Source organism: Pezoporus occidentalis, unplaced genomic scaffold (genome assembly GCF_034315485.1).
Source record: "Pezoporus occidentalis ecotype Australia unplaced genomic scaffold, CSIRO_AGI_Poc_V1 ctg135, whole genome shotgun sequence".
Lineage (NCBI taxonomy): Eukaryota > Metazoa > Chordata > Aves > Psittaciformes > Psittacidae > Pezoporus > Pezoporus occidentalis.
Window position 1 is genome coordinate 1773432 of NW_026913157.1, and position 23327 is coordinate 1796758.

General features: G+C 44.7%; 1 protein-coding gene and 1 long non-coding RNA gene across 3 annotated transcripts; one reads left to right on the top strand and one right to left on the bottom strand.

The window, feature by feature from the left end:
• Window positions 1-3242: 3242 nt before the first annotated feature.
• Window positions 3243-16901, bottom strand: LOC134158824 (uncharacterized). Its single transcript, XR_009962930.1, has 5 exons — window positions 16848-16901; window positions 16338-16728; window positions 11149-11315; window positions 10812-10941; window positions 3243-3463 (listed from the first exon to the last, which is right to left on the bottom strand). It is a non-coding gene; the product is annotated as an uncharacterized LOC134158824 (long non-coding RNA).
• Window positions 16902-18647: 1746 nt separating this feature from the next.
• On the top strand, window positions 18648-23021 carry IRX5 (iroquois homeobox 5). 2 transcript variants are annotated; one of them, XM_062609136.1, is made up of 4 exons: window positions 18648-19482; window positions 20622-21027; window positions 21255-22004; window positions 22723-23021. In XM_062609136.1, exons 1-4 carry the CDS (start codon window positions 18658-18660, stop codon window positions 22731-22733), a joined length of 1992 nt encoding a protein of 663 aa, XP_062465120.1. In that variant the 5' UTR covers window positions 18648-18657; the 3' UTR covers window positions 22734-23021. The 2 variants fall into 2 exon arrangements, with proteins under 2 accessions (XP_062465120.1, XP_062465119.1); XM_062609135.1 differs by lacking the exon at window positions 22723-23021 and having other exon boundaries at window positions 21255-22514.
• Window positions 23022-23327: the final 306 nt, after the last annotated feature.

A 23327-nucleotide genomic window follows, 5' to 3' on the forward strand; every position in this document is an offset into this window, starting at 1 on the left:
CCTTCAAAAGACAGAAAAACTACTATTCCCTTTTTAATGATTCACTGCTCTTTATTAAAAGTTTGCGCCTTGGAGTTTGTCATTAACTGATTTTTATCTCTGTATATTGTCAACACATACTGCCTTGAAAATGTTTTGCTATGTCTGGAGTATGAAAATATATCAAATCAGTTGTCGCATTACAGATGTAAAGATTACTTTCAGGAATTCACATTTTATTCAGCCAAGTTTGAACTGAAGTTAAAGGAGTTAGAAAGTAACTGTGTAGTACCACTTAAGAAGGTAAACTGTGTTTTGTCTCACATATTTGTGGAGAACATACACAGAAATCATGTGTTTAAAACAACAAACATATGATCATGCACGGGATCCTGATAGATTCAGCTGAACACAGCAATCACTGAAGAGCCAGGAAGTCTAGTTGAAACCAACCTATTATTTGGAGTCTTTATAAGAAAAAAAAATCTGCTTCCTCTGAAATGGTGTTTTGTTTTCATTTTAACACTAGATAAACAGTATGACAGTCTTAACTATAGTATTTAATCATTTTAAGTGCTTGGACATAAAATTTTATTCATCGGCATAACATATCCATGACTGTTATTTTATATCCATACAGCTGTTATTTTGCAATACTGGCTTAATTATGTATTACCACTTAAGCAGGCAAAAAGATTATTAGGCAATCACAGGCAATTCATTAAATATTTTAACCTTGGTACTACAATAGTCCAGATTAAGATAAAATAATACAAATTATGGACTGCCTCAAACAGCTGTGGAGGCTTGTTTCATTTAGTTTTCATTTAGTTCATGGCCAGAGGAGCTATCTGACCATCCTTTGGAGGAGGTACCTCACTTCTGAGCTCGGCATGGATATCGATCCCCAGCTGCTGACACAGAGCACAGCTCTCACACATGGAGCTGCATCCACTTCACTATAGAACTGCATAGATTGGATCAGGGGCAACAGGAGGATTTGGAAACTATGTGAATGGAGCTTTGCCTCCTTAACTATGCAAGTATCAAGCACTGCAATGCAAGCATAAGCTAACAAGGCTAAAAAAGAGTTTGACTAGAGAGTCCATTTTCTTCAAAACGCATAGCGGTATATAGCCAAGTTAACTCAAACCTTGGCAGAAAAGCACTAGGTTTCACACTCTGTCGTATTGTATCTACTTAATTTTTACATATGATTTAAAAATGGTAGTGACTTCTAAGTTTGTGCCCATTCAAAATTCTCTTTGTAAGCCTTAATCCCAAAACCAACATGCCTCTTCTCATGTCACTATTTTTGACCCATAGTTCAGGGAAAGGCAGAAGCAGGCTCCAGTCTGAAGGCACTGCAATATGGCAGTGCTGCTGAGGATAAATGAGCATAAATAAAGTTCTCTGCTTGCAAAGGAGCACCTTCCCCTTACACATGAGTTCCTCTCCAGAGATAGCACATTATTTTCCTCACCTACATATGCAAATGAGAGGCCAGTTAAAAGATTCTGGATGCAATGCCAACCGACCTGAAGGTTCAGTCCTTTCTTTGGAACAAAGTTATTTTCATCTAGCTGTGCCCCAAGAAGAGTTGCAGTGTTGCTGATCTCAGGTTCCTGACAGATCAGAAAGCCTCTTGTTTTTTGTATGCCCAAGCCATTTGTGGGAAGGCACCTACACTCCACAGCCGTCTCACAAGAAGAATCAGTGTTGAAGGAGCTGTTTAGTGCACTGGTTTTACTCAGTATGCCTTTCAGTACTAGAGATCATCTGTACTGTTCTGCTTTTGGCATGGCGGACATCAAGAGCTCACCATATGCCAGCATCTACTGATGCAATGTTGGACAGAGAAGCAGCAGTGGATGGGGTGGTCTCTCCAGCAGGAGGTGTTGCCCCTCTTCCCTAAAGGCAGCTCAGGACACCATGTGTTGAAAACAATTCTTCTAAGGCAGGTGCTGGTAAAGACAGTCTCTTGTATGAGCAAAGGACAACAGTGTGCTCTCTACGTAATGGAAACTTTTACACCATTCACACACCTTCACCAGATATATTTCCCTGAAATAGGTGTCCTGTCACGTACATGCACTCACACCATTTCTCTCCACTCTAACTGGCACACACAAGTAGTAAGTCAAAGAGCAAAGGTTTATTTTATATCATCCTCTGCCCCTGAAATATGAATATGATACATAACAGAGCTGCACAGCTTTCTAGCACGTACAATTATTACCACATCTTATCAATGTAACTGCATCTGCTGAAAAGACTACACCAAGACCAGCTCTTCAGGAATGCTTTTGACAACACATCACCCTTCCCAGACAGCCCGGCTGTGCAGTTAGTCTGTGCATTCTCTGCCCTTTCATCAAAAAGACCCAGGGTGCTAGTTAACTAATATTTGATAACACGATTAACTCTGGCTGAACTAAGCTGGGGTGTGCTCAGGGAAACAGTTTAGCTTGCTTCCATAGCAGGGGTAATAACCTCTGGGAGAGAGTGTGCAAGCAAGCGTGCATGAAGCCTCCCCCTTTAACCAGCACAGCTGCTGACATAGGAAGCTGTATCTCTTGCCTTCTACTGAAGTTATTTCCAGCAGTATAAAGCAGACTTGTGAAAAAAACATGAATCTGAAGTTACTCTAAAACGCTACTCCAAGGACACATTAGTTCCACTAGAGTCAAAGTATAAGCCAGATGCAATAGGTCGAGTTCTAGTCAAAGAGATTGCACAGAAAGTAAGAGCTAATAATTCTTAATTTGGCATAACATGACATTCCCAACAGCTTCTGTTTCTCCTTCCAGTTACTGTGTCTTGGCAGTCTACATATTAAAAAAAAAAAATCATTGCACAAAACGCATTTTCTGTTGGGAAAAAGCAAGAAAAGAAAAGAAAGCAAAGCACCTTTCTTTGTAATACTGTCATTCTGAAAACTGAAGATGCTTTCACGGAAAGGAAAAACATGCCGATCAAAACACGAACGGGACAAAACCTCATTCATTCCTTATTTGCTTAAGAATTACTAAAAAGAAACATTTTGCAGGAGGCTAAGGCAACAGTAATTTAGACAATAATAAATTGAACATTGTAAGAGTAACTATTCCACTGAATAAAAGAACTCTGGCAAGAAACTTTTCACATGGTATTCAACAGGCATTCAAATAAATGAATGAAGTATGCAAGTTAAATCACTTCAAAAATAAAGACTTTCCAGCGGTTTACCATAATGACAACATTGTATAGAAAGACACAATAGCTCTTTGTAGCCCCAAAATTGTCAGTTTTATTTTACAAGGATGACTTCCAAAAGCATTTTGTCATGACAATCAAGTTTTGAGGAAAAAAGACAACCTGTCATTTGATAAATAGATGAAATTAACTGTCATTAAAACCACTTAAGCACTCCTCCTTCTTGTTACCCTTCTCATCTGTAACTGATAAGAAGATTTCAGGGAAGCTCACTCATTGATGGCAGGATCTAGAAAAGAAACAATTTTGCATAGTTATCATTCACATTCACAACTTCTAGTTACTGCATTTCACTAACCTGCACTTAATTGGCTTCCTTCTGCCACTGGCATGAGCCCAATGGACCATGTACTTCATACAAATCACCACTCACTGTTGCAATTACACCTAATACCATAAAAATATTTTGGGTTGCATCCTATCACATTAATACTGCATACAAAGGTAACTATAACAAGGACCTGTTATCTACCAACTAGAACTGCAAACACCAGCCAGTGCATTAGCCAGAAAGAATCAGACATCATGCAGTTCATTACTTATGGAACATGGTTGAAATCGAAACCAGTGGATTTCTCTGTAACTTCTAGAAAATACACCACTTGCTCACAGAAACGTATCACCAAATCCAATGAAGGACCAGATGCAACAACTAAACAGAATTAGCAAAGAGGCAAACTACAACTATGTGTTTTCCCAAGGAACATTATCCGAGATTTGCTGGGCTATGCAAGCAGCTTCTTTAAGATGAAAGGAGAGCATGGATTAGTGAAAGAAAAATCCCTGAGCCTTGCACAACTAGACTAACTCACATGCATCCCTGGAAGGCTGTGTGCACGGCAACCCCACTTCCAACATGCTAAGTAATTAATTGTATTCCCACATTAAAGCTACCATGGCAGACCTCCACCTTGGCAGATTTCTAGCTGGCTTTAATCTTCTTCATCTTCCACATGGCAGGTTCTTCACACCAACTGGCCTCAGTGACAGCTGAGCTTTCAATGCCATACACCACCTTGATGCAAAGGGGGTTTGCCCTTTCCTCCACCTTTACACTGCCATTTAGTCATGGCCCTGACTTAACAACTGCACTGCAGCTGCACATCTACTGACATGACAACAGGAAGCGAGGGTCTTCATCCCCACAGGAATGTAGCTGCCTTTTTGGTTAGCATCTTGCATCCTTTTTCGTGCTGAGGACAGAGCATATGGTCCTTCGAGGGGATATCAAAATAAGTATGACAGGTCAGTGCAATCATCATACTGAATGAATTCAGATGATGCCATATCTAAAATGAAATGCATGCATATAATAAAGATTCAAATGACAAAAAAAAAAAGAAAAATTCTTTATCCTTTATCTGTCCTCTGAATTATTTATGAATTCTGCAACTCCACCTGTTGCCACCAGCCCAAGGACATTACTTCATTTTGGGAATGACACTTGATATTAAAAGATAAGTTAATAAAACTAAGACACTGTGGACCTTCCTTAAAGGCCACAGCAAAACACAATACAACTTCTCTCTTCATTTACAAAGGAAAATTATAAACAATCAATTCAGTTCATGTTTCTCAACTTGTTTCCATAATTCCAAACACAGATTTAAACTCTGATGCATTAAGCCAGCCATGCCTTTTTAACCACTGCAGTTAGGTAAGATTTTCAAAGCATCCTGATCCTCCATATATTCTTTTAGGGTTACCTCTCTCTAACAGTTCACCATGAATCACCATACAGAAGATTTTAACCATACTATCTCAATTTAGTGGGAGCTTTTAGTACATAATGTGGTCATTCCAAGAAAATGTGAATGTTCTGCATATATGGAATATATATGCAATTTATAAAATTAAAATATATGCAATTTATCAAATTGCTTTCGATAAAAGCAATTTCATAAGCAATTTCATAAATTAAACAAAAAGAAACAACTTCAACATGTGTAGAGCACAGAGCTTCAACTAACCATGTTAGTGAATTTTAAATTCTGCTGCCTGCCCACTGAAATGAATTCTCTTGATTCAAGTTCCATCACATACTAGCTCTTCAATTTCAAACAAACAAACTGGGAGGAACAAGGCTTAGCCAGTAAGCACAATTTTCATACCTACATTTACACACCCTTCTCCCTCCAATACCCCTTCAATGAACTCAAACAAGTTTACAGTTTATCTGTAGAGCACAGAACACTGAGGCAGAATAAATATATAAAAAAAAAAAGTCAAATCAACTATCAGTTTTGGTTGCTACTTTATTCATAGTGGAATCTGACAATTAAATAGGTATACAGATCTGAACTGCTACACAAAATCACCCACACCATTAACACCTTCCTACTACAACAACATACCAATACTCTCTAGCAGTGCTAAAGGAATGACATTTGGAAAAATCACCATGAAGACGTGACTGTCTTCATGTCAGATCTCAAATGAACTGAAGTGGGTCAAAACCTGCAGGTCCCCAAGTGTCAAGGGACTCCTAAACATTAGTCCTTCATGATTTACCAACAGCCTCTTCTCTGCCACAGAGGAGATTACTCTGTGCTTACCTGTGACCTTTATTTCAATGTTTTCTGCTTTTATTTTTACCCAACTCAGCAGCTATTTGGTTTATGTTCTGCTCCCAGGAGATCCCAAATGCCACAAGAACTTTTAACTGATTAATTATTTGGGATTCTTGTTTGTTTTGTTGGGTTTTTTCTTCTCCATAGTCACCTAAAAGGGAACTAGAAATTGTACAGTTCTAACAGTAAAAGAGAGATGTGTGAATAAATTTAAGAGCTTTCAAGGTACCACCACCAGCAATCTCCAGTATCACCCACAGAGCTTGCAAGCCATTTGTCAGCTTCCTGCAGCCAAAAAAACGCACCATTTGCTATGTTGCCAAGCACACAGCTCAGTTGAGGCCTGAAACAGAATGCCAGGCAGGCAGGTATTTAATAAGCAAACTTGTTTTGGGGAAAAAAAGCAATGCAAGAGATATTACCTGTGTTGCAAGTGAAAGAAGCAAATGGCTTGCAAGCAGAGACCACTTTCGTTTAGCTGTCAACTGTATCTTCAGCAGTATCCGCTTTTGTTCAGTTTGGTACCATGCAGTGTTACTCAGGAAAAGGAGACGTAGTCAAAAAAAATATTTATTTGCCCTTCAGTCTGCATCAGAACTGGCACTCACCCCTGAACAGTCTCCCTCTCCCTCACTACTGTGAGAAAGCTATCAAAAGGGACCTTCCCTTCCCATTCTCTTGCTGTTGGCCAAAGAAACAAAGAGAACAGGCAGAGACTTTTGGATGTGTAAAACACCACTGAGCAGGAAATTAAGGTTCAATGGGTAACATTTAACAAGAGCCCCAAATTCTCCTGTTGTCACTGCTGTATATTTGAGGTTATTACTCCCTCACTGTTAACAGTTCTCTAGTATTATGCGAATCCCAGATGTTCTGCACAAAAAACGCTCTCAAACCTACAATTATTTACAGTTGCAACCTGCTCAAATGTACATCTCATTTTTTTGAAAACTAACGAATTAAAACAAGTAACATATCTCACATTCCAGGGTTGCCATTTAACTCTCAGTGCCACAGGTTCTCTAGTGTCTCCTGAAATACTTTCTAGTGGTGCTAAAAGAATGACATTTGGATAAAATCACCTGTGTGCTGATAGGAAAACATCCTTCTGAAGATTTTCACAAGCTAGCTGGATGCAATTGAAGTCAGCCCTCAGAAAATAAGGAAAGTCATTTTCCTGACCAAACATGCTCACTAAATGCTTCTGGCTATGACATTATTTCATAATTGACACATTATACACAAACACCTCAAGAAAATATCTTTCTGTGTATGTCTGGATTACACAGCTATTTATACCCAGTGCTTTTGCAGAGCCTTCCCAAGTGCTGCACAATGCTCTTGAATACAAATGGCAAACTGATCATTTCAAATGACAGGGGTTTTTTTTGTGTTCAGTATTTTTAATGTTAAAAAAATTGTACCTCAACATGGTCTTTAATCTAATCCTTACCCTGAACAATTGAAGTACATCCATATTAATCTATTAAATGCTTTTCCACACCACACCTATGGCACTGCATAAATTGCTGTAATTTAAATGAATTACTACTTGAAATTCTCATTTGGTAAGAAACATGCAGTGTTACAAGGCACTGGAACGAAAAATGTGCACTATGGTAACTAAGTTTTATAACATAGTACATTTAGGTTCTCATAAGCCAGCTATTCTAAATTGTTAAAGGACAAGAATATTGGACTGATCACAGAGAACACACATCAGTATGTCTAAGAAATCAATAGTATGAAATTAAATCCACAGTTTATTTAAATACTTTCCATAGCCATATATGCAGAATACACTTTAATAATGCCAATTAAGATGGCTGAAAAACACTACTGCAAAAGACATTAACCCCAATAGTAATTCTGTCTCTGCCCTAGATAACCTGTATTTTTCTCTTTAAATATCTAACTTGTTGAAACACATTGAAGAAAAAGAACTTGGGGTGGAGGGGAAAGAAAGACAAAAGAAAAAAAAAAACCTGCCTCAAGTTCTATTCTTACATTATTCTGCATATTACTACTGCTTAACAATGACTTGTTTAAGACTGCACATTTCAACTACCTAACAGTAAAGAATGAAAAGCTTCTTGCTACAAGCTAAAAAGAAAGTCTTTACCATGCTCCTTGAAGAGCTCATTTTCACATTACTCAGGCTTCATTATGCTGAATCAATATTCGTTTAGTCACTGGGGTTATTGACATATTTTAAAATAAAAGTATACCCTTCAGCTACTGCACTCATTACGGGTAATTTGTCTTGTCAGGGAGCAGGGAATATTATCCCAGTCTTTCAGGGGCTGACAGCCCATGGAAATACCTCCCCTTGGTTACAACTGTAAATAATTTTAAGGTAAAATATTGAAAAATCAATGACTGTTTCCTGCAATCTGTCACAAACAAATCAATCATAATCTGCACAGCCAGAGAGTATGATTTGAAGGAGATGAGAGCAGATGTAATTCTTGGCTGGAATCTCTCATTTCAAAAAATCACTTCACATAATGGTGTTATCATTTAAACACTTAGCAGTCACTGTAACTACCACTCCTAACATTTAGTTGGAAAAAAACACAAGGAAGAGGAAGAGAAATACCACTGCTGTTATGTAAACAAACACTTGATTTAAATGGTTGCAACATTAGCAAATTTCACAGATCTAATAGCTAGGCTTGTCTCTCCACCAAAGTCCAAGATGCTTTTCTTGACCAGTGGAAGACTGTCTATAAATTAGCTTCTTAAAACAAAAAGCATTTTAGAAGAAAAGTAGGCTTCACAAAAGTTGAGCAGTAATATTCCATACTAACACTGCTTCTAAAATATTTCCAGTTTGTTCACTCCAAGCTGCTCACAACAGAACTACGCATCAAATTCTCAAGTGATTAAGAAAGGAGAATTATCTGAGGTACCTTTGTCTTTTTAAGAGCAGTAACTATTTCAATGCTTCTTTGTCCTCTACATATTACATTTCACATCTAATTTTCATTAAGCACATACAGACTCAACTTTAGTGCAGGTAACCACCTTGAAGTACTGCAGAAAGTCATAACTTACATAAATTAATTTATAATATATTTTCAACTTGCACTCAAAGAGATTAACTGCTGTATATGGAATTACATCTGTATAAAGGCTCAATTTATACATAAAGAATTAACTACTGTGCAGTCAAAATGCTATAAACTGATCTTTGTAAATGTGAATAATTTGTGTAAAACTAATCTATATTTACACCAATTTTTGGCCTGAAATTATTTCCTTATCTGTCCCCCCACATTACATTTTTACCCTGATACTACGGTGTTTGAGAAACTTGTGTGCAGATCAGTCAAGATAAAAAAGCAGCAAACAGGATGAAAGTGTTCAACTGCAACCATGGGCCTAAGCCTGCACTCTTTGCACAAACCAAATTCCCCAATGCTCATGGAGCATTTCACTCCAGAGTGTATAACTTGAACTCTTAATCTTTAACATGCAGAACCTGTTATCACATATTCATTTTAATCACATTAACCTTACCAACTCATATTTCTGAACATTTATCTTACAACTGTGAGACTAAGGAAAAAATGCAATCAAAAAGATTAAATTATTTTCTCTTTTCTTGAAAAAAAAAAATCACTTAATACTGTTTTTAAAAATGAAAGAATAGGGGATACTGTACATCCAAGTAAAGCTCTCCAAGGTTTATCTTCCTTTAAAGCAGGCTTTAAGACTCTTTATCTTCTATATGGAAAACACACATCTCTAATTCTTTACTGATGCACATCAAATCAACTATTGTTTGTAACAGCTGGACAGATTCTGATTCTTAGCGAAATAAACTATTAAAGAGAAACTAAATTCCTAGCCCAGAAGAAACCGTTCCTGCCTGAAAGGCTAACTAAGTGCAGGAAAACTGCAAATGCCAGCCGTGAAGTGAATCAGCTTATCCTGGGGAAAGGCCACTCTATTGTGAAAGAAAGCAGGAGGAGGCAGAGTGAGTAATCGTTAAAAACAAGAGTAGCTCCTAGAAACGAGTTGCAGTACCTCATTTCTTCCCTGGAAGAGATCTATAATGAAGCTATCTGATGGAGAGACAGCCTCAGGCTCATCAACCCTTTTAAATCTCCTCACTGGAGGGAAGACCCTGCTTACTACATTAGGCGTTTCTGGAGGGAGAAGCAGTGTGCCATACTGAACATATCGGCATCCTTCCCCAGTGCCATTCTCCTGAGCCAGGTTGTTATATCTCATGACAATCACCTAATTAGTTGCATCAAAAATCACAGAAGATAGAAGAAATCCATTCTTCCTACATGCCAGTTCTCCAATTTGTAAAAACGAAGGCAATGACTGTTCCCCTCCATCGTAAGGCACTTAAGAAATGTTAATAATAGTTAAGCCAGTCACATCTCCCAGACAACACTGTCAGATCTATTCTTGCAATATTTGAGAACTACTGGACTCAGGAGGGCGCTCCCACAAGTTCCAGATAGAAAAAGACTCACAAATTCCATCCTTAGATGCGAGAGGTCTCAGAGGGCTGTGCCACAGCAGACATTTCACAACTGCTCTGACAAGGGAAGCCCTAAGAAGAAAGAGCAGCACATGCTGTGGCACTACAGATGCTTATGTTCATAGGTCAGCACTACAAGTGCTATTTTCTGCTGGACAAAGCATTAAGATACTGCAGCAGCTAAGAGGACTGTGAAGTCTTTCTGGTTAAGCAGTTGAATTAGCTTCAATTTCTTGAATGAAAAGGTATTTTTCTTCATTTCATCTTTCTCAAGAAACAAAAGAACTAAAGGTTATGGAAAGAGCTGAAAAAAAAACACTGGCTTAAAAAAATCTAGTAGCATTTCCTCTAGTATCCACCTTTCTGATTTACTGCTCTCATAATATTCATTTAAGCCACTAGTGTATGCACATTTATTTAATGCAGCTGCACATGATCACTGAATAAAGCAGTGCAATATTATATCATGCAATACTATTCATATTACACTATTATCAATACTCTACCTAATGAAGTTTGTAAAGTTTCCATGTTTGAGTGTTACAGAAAGAAGAATCCTGCTTTGAAATAGCTCCTGCCTTCCAACTCTGTTCTTCCCTTCTTCAGCAATGCTTAGGCCAGTTTCACTGAGCTCACCTAGATGAAAAAGAAAGAAGAACAATTGTTACAATGATTGTCATCTGCACCACATGATTTTCTTAATAGAAATAGGACCGAAGCTAATGTATCTGGAAATATTACTTATGCATCCTGTTAGACAGAACCCAATAATTACAAAGGAAAGTGACACTACTGTAATGCCTTATTTAAGGAATCTTAGCATACACAAGACAAATTACTTACCATTAACTCTGAATTGGATTAAATATGGTTAAAAAGAGCCACAAGCCCAAATGCATTCTTGCTTTGTATGAGGTCTCTTCCTGCACTCAGGTGGGTACAAGTTAGGAGGGACTGCTGGATTCATTTTTCCCATCGTGGACCTCGCTGCTTCTGCTCTTGAGTGCAACCTGTAAAGGCAAAAAGTGGATATATGTAGAACAAGAAAACAGAACAAAAAGAGAGTATTTGTCACTAATTTAGATAGCAGGTTTCTCTCACAAATGAGGATTACAGACTGAACAATGCAAGGGCTTCTTCACTCATTGATCTATTGTTTTTGTTAAATCCCACAGGCACCATATTAGTACCACATCACACTGGTTTGAGTTCAGTTCTGCATTTTTGGAGAGATGCACCACAAACAAGTGCCTACGGACATCAAAGATCTGTGGAATATGGAAATTTAATGGCATTTAGCTAACAAACCAGTAACAGCATTAATAATTTGCTTTTGCTCAAAAGCACAACAGTCTAACAAATTATGTATGGGCACCAATTTAAATCTGAACATTTCTGAGAAAAGCAGAGGGTTGCAGTTAGGTAAACAGAGGCGCAGAGGTTACAGGAACAGAGTTGGGCCAGAGAGTGCCAGAAACGGAACAAGAAAACAAGTCTGTGATTCAAGATTCCTAGATCCTTCCCTACTACCAAGTCTTCCCATCATCTTACCCAGTACAAAAGTGTCTTCACCCTTCTGCAGCCTCCTCTCAGACAGCTATCCAGGTGGGCTAAGGTTAAATTTTACTTAGGGACACAGTAGCATTGTTTATGCCACAGAGAACATCACCTGAATTTTAACTGAAGCAAGAAATTAAAAACTGAAATAAACTTCAGAAAGAGCAAAGAGAAAAAAAATACCTTTAAAATACCCTTTGAACCATAGGCTCTAGAGCCATTCTCTTCCCAGGAGGCATTTATGGATCCTAATACCTACAGAAGGTGGGAGAACGTAAGGCCCTCCCCAGACAACAGCCAGGAAGTCAGCACAAACAAAGTAATTCCTGCACTGTCAATACCATAAAGAAGTTGTAGGCACCTTTTTATAATGACAGAGTACTCTTAATAAAAGCTTCAAGCAGGTTTTATAGCAGCATATTATCCAATGAAACCAGTAATAAACAGCACTGTAGCATTATTTAGTGCAACTCTAATACACCAAGAGCCGCAACCTCAGTTTTATTTATCACACAGGCTAACATGTTAGTTCTTGGCTTTACAGTAGCAGCCAAGCCTGTAGCTATTTTATCCCAGCACACTGCCATCTGGATATTGATACTTTGCTATGAGATATGAAAGAAGAGCATAGTTACCTAATACAGCTTAATTGAAAACAGGACCTACATAATACACCACTCATTATTCCATATAAAATTAAATCTGAAGGGCACAAAAAGTTCTGTGGATGTCAGCAGAGAATATTTCAGAAGTAAACATTGAGTTCTTGATCTGTGATAGAAATGTTGAGAAATACTGTGAAAAAAGATGTGCTTATGGAAAGAAAAAGATAGGTTTTGCTCTGCTGGGAAAAAATAGCTCAGGAAGAAGCATCTCCCTATGGAGGAGTAGGAGAGTGATCAGTCACAAGTTTGTTAATATAGTAAACTTTTATGATGATCAGCATTCACCTTGAAAGGTCTGACTGGCTTGCTTTTTTCCTAATGAGATATACTTACAAAAAATACTAAAATATTATTCTGGCTTTACAAATACATTAACCTTAATCTGCAGAAAGCAGCTTCAAGCATCACTTGTATCTTCATTATCCCCATTAAGGGACAGAAACGAAGAAACTCTAATAAAAATCAGAAATTATGAGCTGTTAAAACAAAAATTCTTTGTGTGTAAGACTACGAAGGCTACCCAGCTTTACATGTCTTCTCAGAGAGGTAACACTGAGGTCTCGTAAATACCGGTCATAAGGACTGGAAATATATGTAAGTAAAGTAGATAAAACACAAACCCCTTTTTACATAACACTGCTATTTAAAGTCACCCACCTCCAACACCCACACTGGAGATCACATTCCAGCTACGGGAGCTCCCATCATGCTGCAGCACCTGCAGTTGAAAGGGAGTTTGACACTGTATGGAAAGCTATGGGCACATGCATGTCCCACGGAATGGCACGGGGAGCCACAGCCATCCTTCCTGCTGAGGTGCTCCTCTTTCACAATAAGGAGCCAACAGTAGATGTGTCTTCCTTTAAGTGAAAAACTTGCTTAGACATGAAAGAGAGCATTTTTAAATTTTCTCCACTAAAGTCAACGATTAGGAGAGTCTATTTTCTACATATGCCCATGGAACTTTAAGCAAAATAAACCCTAAAGACATTCTTAACTTAGTCCATATTATGCCAACAAATTCAAGCAAATTGTGCCGTTTAAGTTAACTACAGGAAACTATAAGAAAAGTGAAATACCTTTTCAGGTTCTCCCATGATATTTCAAGGTCTTTAGAGTTACAAGTTCAATACAATAACTAGGTGCTTAAAAGTCCTGCCGGCTGTGCTTCTGTGTATGGTTTTATCCCACATACTAAACAGGTTTGCTGATGCAATTTAAAAAGGAACTCAGACTGATAATCAGGTTCCTTTCAGCAGGGAAAAAAAAAAAAAAAAAAAAGAGATTTTACATAGAAAGGCTTGCTAAAAAAAAACCACCACCACCACCCCCCCCCCAAACAGTCTATCTAAGCCACCTAATACCCAATTGCTAAACACAGAAGAGTTATTCTAGGTGTTTGTGAGCTTATACCTTGGTCTCAGACTGCATAGTAACAAATAATAAATGCAGGCAGAAGAAAGAAGAGAGTAGCCGAGGGTGTCTTGCAGAGCTCTCCCCAAGATCATTCACCTAGGCTAAAAGCCACCAGCACTTCCACTGCACAGACTGGCCCTGTAACTCCCAGCACTTCACCCTGGGAAGCCAGCAGCAACGCGCAGATGAGGAGGTACCTGCAGGAAAGTGGCCCTAAGTTTTACTGACGGTGCTTCAGCCAGTATTTTAGATGCACTGTTTTAGTTCTTGCTCAGCTAATAACGTATTGATTTAACATAGAAAAACACAAGCCACTCCCTCCTCTTTGCATGTAATTAGTTTTACTTCCATTGTAGTGCAAAGGTGAGAAAAGAAAATCTTTTTCTCTTCATGCTTAATTAAAAAGAAGCATAGTAACATGTATTTATTTTGCTCTGAGTTGTTAATACTTTTAAATATACTCTATAAAACACCTCTTAGCAGATGTTTTCAGCAGCAGTTTCCACTGCCATCTGAGTCTTAGTGTTTTGTTTACAGGGACACCTTTAAACACAACAGACGAAAGGGGATTATCTTTTGTTGGTTTTTTTTTAAAGAGGATTCCTTTTAATATCACATACATGACATCTTGGTAATATATTCATAAATTGAAGCAGATAAACAAATTACTCAGTAAGTGTCTAAGCTCAGGTATTCTGATAAAGAAATATTAAACAGGTTTTGAGAAAACAGCCTCCTTCTCATCTACTCATGTAAAAATAAAATAGTTGAAATGATCTCCTAATGCATCTCCCTTCATAATTCATGCCGAAAGATGACATTTTCTCAGGATCTTAATTAAGATAATGATGAACACCTGTGTCGGCATTCTTTGGCAAGACAGCATTATCCATCATAATCTTTTAAGTACTCTCAAAAAAACCCAGCAAAATAGTATGATGGAACCAATCTGTTGCCTCTCTTTGCACTAAGTTTTACGTCTCAGACGCACACCAGAATGATTAGATCTTTAAAGACTGCAATAAAAGCAGGATCGTTATATTTTAATGTTTCATCAGAAAGTAGCTATTAAAGTAATTAAGTTAGGGTGTATCATACCTAAGATACCCAAGTTTAACTCCATCCACTACAAGCCACCTGCAAACAAAACACAGTTAGAACCCACCAATGGCTGTACTTTAAAAATGCAACTTACTGTTATGTTCAAGATCACCTTGCATCTTTTTTCCCTCCCATAAAGATAATATTCACAGATGATCCCTATTCTGTTTATGTGCTAATTTATTAAGCTATTTTATGCTGTACCACATATGTTTGCAAAACCTAAATGAAATTATGGAAATTAAACCAATGTAGAAAAACTAATATGCAAGTTCAAATATTGCTACACTTTGGGCCACCACATTTCATGCAGTCATCTCAAATGCAGGTTCTCCTTGCGTCAAAAACCCTATTGGAGCTCTACTACTACAGTAAGCAAAGACCATTTTAAACAGCTTTACGGGAGCAGCCCAGAAGACTGAAGGCTATAGAAATAATGACTTTAATCGTGCATTTATATAAGCCGAATTTAAAGTCACAAGCCTTTAATTTAAATAAAGCAAAGAGTGCACAACCAGCCTGTAAATCCTACTCATCATTAGGTAAGAACTTAATGCTAATGTTTCTTCTCTCGCATTAATGTTTAGCTTCCAAGGAATTATGATGAAAAATATATCAATTACAGAATTTTAATATTGACTTGCACTTACATCATTTCATTGGCAGCTGCAAAGCAAACACCTGATACCAAGAACTTATCCATACCTTCAAATGCAGTAAAAATGAAAAGCAGCAAATGAATCCTGAAGCACCACACATTTGTTATAAAAATTGACAGACCTACATAAACAAGCATCTTGAAACAAACTTCTTATTTCCCTTCAATCAAAGGGCTGAAAAGTCCTGCAAAGCAGATTAGTCTTAAGCTTTCACATTTTAGTATGCCTCTACGGGAGTTAAAAGTTGCTGTGACTAGTCATTCAGTCGAGCTATCAATGTGCAAATAAAGCAGAAAATAGAGACATCCTTAAGAAATGAGCCTCAAAGTTGATACAAAGTGAAGGTGACAACCAAAGCAATAGAACGATAAACTAAATGTTTCAATATCTTGAATAATTATCTACAGCCCCTTTAAAACTGCAAAGAATATAATCGTGGCATAATGTGGTGAGAATGTTGGTTTGACAGACACTTGATGGCACAAGAGTCCTACGGCTCCCGCTTATTAATCGGCTCTGGTACTCTGCTGCCGTGCATGAAAGTATGCCTGAACTCACCACAGTTCCCGAAACGAAGCAAGATTAGTAGAACATCAGAAATAAAGAGGGTAATTTTACATGACGTTAACCTTACCTCCTCTTCACAAAAAAAGCCAGATGCCACGGGAAGATGGTTAGAACTTCTCCCTACAAAGAAACGCGCAAGGAAAAGGGGCTGGTTATTCTGCTCGCACACCAAATGAATGTTAAACGTATAAAACTTTAGCTGATGATACCTCCCTCCCGGAATAAGGGCTATTGTCAGAGGATTATAAGAGAAATGCTTTTGACTGGAAAAAGAAACGCGGTGCATGAGAGCGGTAGCTGAAATGAACCGCGGTACAAACACCGGTGACACCGTGCGCTGAAAACTGGTGGAAGTGCACACCTGTGTGGAGTGAGCTTGTAAGGGAGCGTGGATTCGCCGACAGAGCCTGCCAGGGCACCGGGGACACGGGGACTGCTAAGAAAACGGCACAACGACGCTTCCACGTTAGGAAAAATAAATAAAGATAAATTAAAACGCGGGGAAATTAGATAAAGTAGGGAAATGACAGGCAAACCGCTGCTCGACAGCCGCACCGAGGAGGATGCCCAGACCCACCTAGCCTCGCTGTACGCCGCTCCCGCGATCGCCGCCTTACTGCGGGGCCCGACGCGGCAGCGCTCTCCGGCTCAGCAGGACAGCGACCCTGGGAGGCGACCGGACCGAGAGCTACTCCGCGCCGCCAGCGTCCCGGGAGCTGCTGCCCGTCGGGGCCAGAGCAATGCCGGGGCCCGCCCGGCAGGGGGCGCCCCAGCACGGCAGGGCAGTGCTGCCGCCAGGGCCCGCATCTCCGCCGGACGCCGCCGTCCCGCCACGCCGCTTCCTCTCCTCACCTCACCGGCGGGCCCTGCCCCGCGCGACCTGACACGACCAGCAGCCGCCCCGGGCGGAGCGGGGCTGATCCTGACCGGGCTGGGCCTCGGCCCGCAGGGCCTCCACTCGCCGTCCTGCCAGCGCCGCCTCCGGACTCCCCGGCAACCGCGCCGCAAGCCGCCACCGCCCCTTCACACCCCGTTCCGCCCAGAGCTGACGGACAGCCACCCGGGCCAATGGAAGCAGGGGAGGGCTCGCGGCCGGCGGCGGGACAGCCAGTCACGCACCGGGACGGGCGGGGCCAAGACCACGGGCTGATGGGGAGTGTAGTGCGGGCCGCGCCCCTCCCTGGCACCGCTGCTGCCCGGATCCTCTGCTGAGACGCCGGGGAGATCGGTCTCTGCCCGCCCAGTCTTGCGCCCGGCACCTCCTGCCGCCCTGCAGCGGGGCTGCTCGGGAAGGTTCAGACTGTGTCCCGCCATTTGGCAGCGGGACTGTGGCCGCAGCTGACGGGACGAAGCCCCGGAGGAAGGGAAGGAGGGAAGGAAGGAGGGAGGGAACGAGGTGGAGCGGCTTCGGTGCCACCTCCTCGGCGACCTGTGGAGCTTCTGCCCCGGCCTTCTTCTTCGCGTCTCCGCCTCCGTTCCTCTGGGTCCAGCGTCGAGAGGACTCAGGGCATGGAGATGTAAAAGTTACAAGATTAAAAAATTTACTAAGATAAATGTAATTAAACCGTCTCCGTCTCCCGGGAAAGGCATGGACGGGGAGAGGGGGTGCGGCACCGCCGGTGCCAGGTCGGGGCGCGGAACCCAGCGGAGGGTACGATCAGCGGCCGCGGTAGCAGAGCTCTGCCTCAGCCGCGAGTGGAAACAAGCGAGAAGGGAATAACCCGGGATGTGTTCCTGCAGGGAAATGTATCTGGTGGAATCAAAGGAGATTACATCTCCTGATCGGCCGGGATTTATCCCGATTCATATGGTTTTAATCTGCTTTCGCCACGACCCATCACGGGCGGGGAGGGGAGGTATCTGTGTATCTTAGAATCCGCGGGCAACCCTCCCCTGCCAGCCGCACAACTCCTGCAGACCCGTCCCCTCCCGCCGCTCCCCGTCCGGGTTGCCCTGCTCCGGGACCGGCTCTGGGAACCACTACTTCCATGCGGCCCCCCAAGCCACCCGTGAAGCCAACCCCCGCTTCTCGCCGGACCCGGCGACACTTGCACAGCCGCCGCAACAAGTCCGGTAGCCCCGGGCGGCCCCCGCCCGGCCAGCCGCGCATCCCCGCACTGCCAGCCTGGCTGCGGCGCGGCCCTTCCCTGCCGAAAACCGCCTTTTTTGTTTAGAAAAAGTACCACCACCATTCACACACCCCGATCTATTCCACCTCCAGTGATTTAGGGGAGGGAGGGGCAGGGGGCAGAGAGCAAGAGGAGGGGTGGCTACGCAGAGGGGGAGCCGGGCGGCTAATAAATCTTATTAAATATCTACTTTTTTTTTTTTCATATACTGATTGGCTTGCATTCCGGCGCAGCGCGGCTCCGCGCGGTATTTAGCACATGCAGAAAGTTGGGGCAGATCTCAAACGGCTCGGCGGTGTCTGCAAACCAGGAGCCGGCGCACTTGAGCCTCCAAGCGCGGGGAGGGCCGAGGGAAGCGCGGAGCCCTCCCGCTGGTTGGGCCCGGCCGCGCAGCCCAGCGGGGTCCTGCCAGTCCTTCCACTGACAACACCCCGCGAAGGAGGAGCCTCGTCGGGCCGCGCAGAAGGCGTCAGGAGCTGCAATTTCCAACTTAGCATCTTGGCAGGACCCTTCGGAAAGCGAGAGCGAGGAGGAAGGAGAAAAAAAAAAAGCCCCCCAGTGCAAGGGAGAGAGAGAGCGAGCGAGGGAGGGGAAAGGAAAAAAAAAAAAAAGGAGAGGGGGAAGCGGGGGGTGGGGGGAGAAAAAGGAGGAAGCGGTGCCGGGCTGCAGGCGAGCGCGGAGCGGCAGCCCCGGCGCAGAGCAAGGTGCCGCCGCTGCCCCAGCTGTCGAGGGCGGAGAGGCGCCGGCGAAATCCCGGTCACAGCGGCTCCAGCCCGGCAGCGCGGCGGTTCCCTCCCGGCGCTTGGGCTCCCGGGTGTATGTGTGCGCCTGGCCATGTCGTATCCTCAGGGTTACTTGTACCAGCCGTCAGCGTCCTTGGCTCTCTACTCATGCCCGGCGTACAGCACCAGCGTGATCTCCGGACCCAGGACCGATGAACTAGGGAGATCTTCTTCGGGCTCCGCTTTTTCCCCTTATGCCGGATCTACCGCCTTTACCGCCCCTTCACCGGGTTACAACTCCCACCTCCAGTACGGCACCGACCCGGCCGCTGCTGCCGCCGCCGCCTTCACTTCCTACGTGGTAAGCGCAGCCCCGGGCTGCCGGCACCGCGCCGGGCACGGCGGCATCCCGCGGGCGCCTGCACCCCCCTTCCCCGCGCCTCCTTTTTTTTGGGATTTTATTTTGAGGTATCGGGGACAAAAGGGAGCACGGCTCCCTGTCTTGGTGCCCAACTTTTCCGCATCGCCGCCCTGTGCCGCCGCACACTGTTGCGCACAGCCGCCGGCACGGCCGGGGAAAGACGGGCTGGGGCTTTGCGGGGACGCATTTCACACGTCATCTCCCCCCAAAAATAAAATTTTGAAGTATATATATATTTTTTTTAATGAAACAGCAATCGTGTTCCCGCAACAATTAGCTTGTTGCGGTTTAAAAGGGAATGGACCCAGCAGTGGCCGGCGATGGGAGAAATCTCGGTGATAAACCAAGGCAACTTTCCCCTGCACGGCGATAATTAGGCTGCTTAAATATTTCAAAGCTCTAATCCCACGGCCGCTAGCAGCTCCGCGGGCACTGCGCGGGGAAGGGAAGGAGCAGGCAGGGCACTGCGCCGCCGTTCGCCCCTGCGGAGCCGGCGCGGGGCATTTCTGTCACAGAGCTGTTGCCACCGCCTGTGCCCCACGGTTCCCCCAAACCCCCGAAGTTTTGTTCAGCTTCTCCCCTAGGCAGAGATTCACAGTATCTTCTTTCATTTTTCTGCTCTTCCTTCTTTTTCTCTTCTCTCCTTTCTTTTCTCCTCTTCCCTTTATTTTCCTTTTGCTGCCCCTGGCCTGGCAGAGAAGCCTCCCGGCCCGGCTCGGCCGCCTGAGCCCGGCAGGTTGCCCCTCCGCGATCGCAGCGCCTTGGGGAAGGGAAGGGTGCCCCCGCCGTTGTTCGCCCCACGCCGCGCTGCCCACTCGCTTTTCCGTGTCTGCGTTTGGGAGAAAGGCGCTGGATCGCTGCAGGCAGCCGGTGGCCTCATGGGGCCGGAGCCTCGCGGCCCTTCCGCCAGTTCTCCCGGGAAGGCCGGGGGTGAAGCCGGGCAGGGCCAGAGGCCGGGAAGAGGCGACGGGGCGCGGACGGGGGCTGCGAGCAGGCCCTAGAGCTGCCCTTGCCGTGTCATTGCCGCCCCGCTGCCGCCTGACTTCACCCCTCCGGGCCGCTCTCCCCTTTCTCCCCAGGGCTCGCCCTACGACCACACGCCGGGCATGGCCGGCTCCCTGGGGTACCATCCGTACGCGGCGCCGCTTGGCTCCTACCCTTACGGGGATCCCGCGTACCGCAAGAACGCGACGCGGGACGCCACGGCTACCCTCAAGGCCTGGCTCAACGAGCACCGGAAAAACCCCTACCCCACCAAGGGCGAGAAGATCATGCTGGCTATCATCACCAAAATGACCCTCACCCAGGTCTCCACCTGGTTCGCCAATGCACGGCGGCGGCTCAAAAAGGAGAACAAAATGACCTGGACCCCTCGGAACCGCAGCGAGGACGAGGAGGAAGAGGAGAATATCGACCTGGAGAAGAACGACGAGGACGAGCCCCAGAAAGTAGAGGACAAGGGGGACCCAGGGACGCCAGACACAGGTAGGGCAGAGGGCTTGGCTGAGCCACGGCGGCCGCGCCCACGGGTCTGCTCCCACTTTACCCTCCGAGCGGGAGCCCGAGTCAGGGGAGCTGGGGGCAGTGCTGCGGGACTGTCGGTGGTGGGGCCTGGGAATAGTCGTGGGGGACGGCGAAGTGGGTGGGCGGGTTTCGGGGTACAGGGAAAGCCCGAAAGCTGCCCCCCCACCCCTCTCCTTTGCCCCACTCAGGAGCGGCAGATCCCAAAGCAGCGCCGGGCTGCGAGCGCCTCCAGGAGTCCCCCGGCCCTCGGGAGGCCGAGGGCGGCCTCAGCGACTCAGATTGCAAAGAGCCGGCGGAGGAGCGGCTCGACGGGCCGCCCGCCCCCTCCAAGGCGCCCGGTGCTTCACCACTAGGGCCGTGCCCGGTGAGTCGCGGGCCGCCACCGGCGGGCGGCGAAGAGCCCCCGCCGTACTGCCCGCCCTCCACCGCCTCCGGGCCGCCTCACGCCGCTGACCTCCACCCGCTGCTGCCCGCCGGCGCCGGCGCCTCCGTCATCCACTCGCCTCAGCAGGCGGCCCTCGCCAAGCCCAAGCTCTGGTCCCTGGCCGAGATCGCCACCTCGGCGGACAAGGCGAAGGAGAATGGTGGTGAGCCGGTTCCCCCCGGCCCCGCCGTGCTGTGCGGCGGCGGTCCCTCGCGCTCTCCGCCGCGGCCGCGCTCGCCGGCAGCGCAGTGCCCGTTCCCCAATGGGGCGGTCCTGCCGCGGCCGCTCTACTACACGGCTCCCTTCTACCCCGGTTACACGAACTACGGCTCTTTCGGGGCCCTGCACGGGCACCCTGCCGGCGGCCCAGCAGCTGCTGCCCCCGGCGCCCATTTCAATGGATTAAACCAGACTGTCCTCAGCAGAGCCGAGAGCCTAGCTAAAGACACTAAAATGATCAGGAGCCAGTCCCAGGTAGACCTTTGCAAAGACTCACCTTACGAACTGAAGAAAGGTATGTCCAACATTTAATATTGGCTTCTTCTCCTTACCCCCTCCTGGGACTGCGGTTTTGTTTGTTTGGTTTTTTTTCTTTTTTTTTATTTATTGAGAGAAATAATAAATTGCTTTGGCAGTTATTTTTCCACTACCAAAAGAAAACAAACAGAAAAAGACCAGCTCCCCCTTTCCCTTCCTCCCAGTACCCCTCCAAAAGTTTATAGATTTTATTGAAAATGGCTGGGTGGAAACTGCCCAGAAATGTCTTAACCAAGTGAAAATCAAGAGAGTGACATGCTCTCTCACACACACAAAGAAGAAAGATTTGTATTAAATCTTATTCTGTATATTTAATGTAGCTTTTTTTTATTATTTAAATTGATAATACAGTATCTTTGAAGTAAATTATGAAATCAAAACACCTGTACAGGCATTAATGTTGTTTTCGTAATATAAATATATACATTTCTGTGTCTTTTTCCGAATTGTTTCATAGTTTTAAAATATATATATACAAGTTTAAATTTTTTATGCCTTTTTTGTTTGGTTTTTTGGGGGTTTTGGGGGTTTTTTGTTGTTTTTTTTTCTCCTTGGGTGTGAGCTGAGCTATAATGCAAAAAAAAAAAAAAAAAAAAAGGTTATACTCTTTAAACACAAAAACTGCAGCCGCCTTTGTAAAATGCAAATATTTAAATGAGATTTTTAACAGAATCAAACCAACTCTTTTCTTTCAGCGGGCAGATAGGTGCATGATTGCGGCAATCCCGCAAGCTGTAAAGAGTCGCGGGGATCCATTTAGGACCTTACAGTAGCACCTGAGCCTTTTTCAAAGGGACTGACGCTTTCTAAGAGGAAAACGGGGAGCAGCGGCACCGGGACGGGAGGGACGCCGTTTCCGGAGACGAAGGCTTCAATCGGGCCATGCACAAAAGCACTTGTTAGAAACATCAACCCGAAGCGCAGTCCCGTCTTTTAACCTAATTACTTCCAATCAGTGTCGCGTTTTATGCAAAGCAATCAGCTGGTGAACTTTGCTAATGAGTTCGATTTTCTGCCAGATTTAGCCCGCATCGCTGCTGCTGAGGTGCGGTGGCCGGGGACGGGGATTGCACGGGCAAAGGCCCTAGGTGCGGCGGGGACGCCCTGGCCCCGGCCACTTCCCCCCCCCCCCCCCCCCCCTCCGTTTTGCACCGTTGCCCCCAGCCCACGGGACGGCGCGGTCCGGGCGGCCATCCGCGGCCGCGCAGCCCTGGCCGCGGGTGCGGTGCTTCTCGGCGCTGGCAGGTAGGTGTCACACTCGGCTCGAGTTTGACTCCCGCCGCCCGCTCGCAGGTGCGGG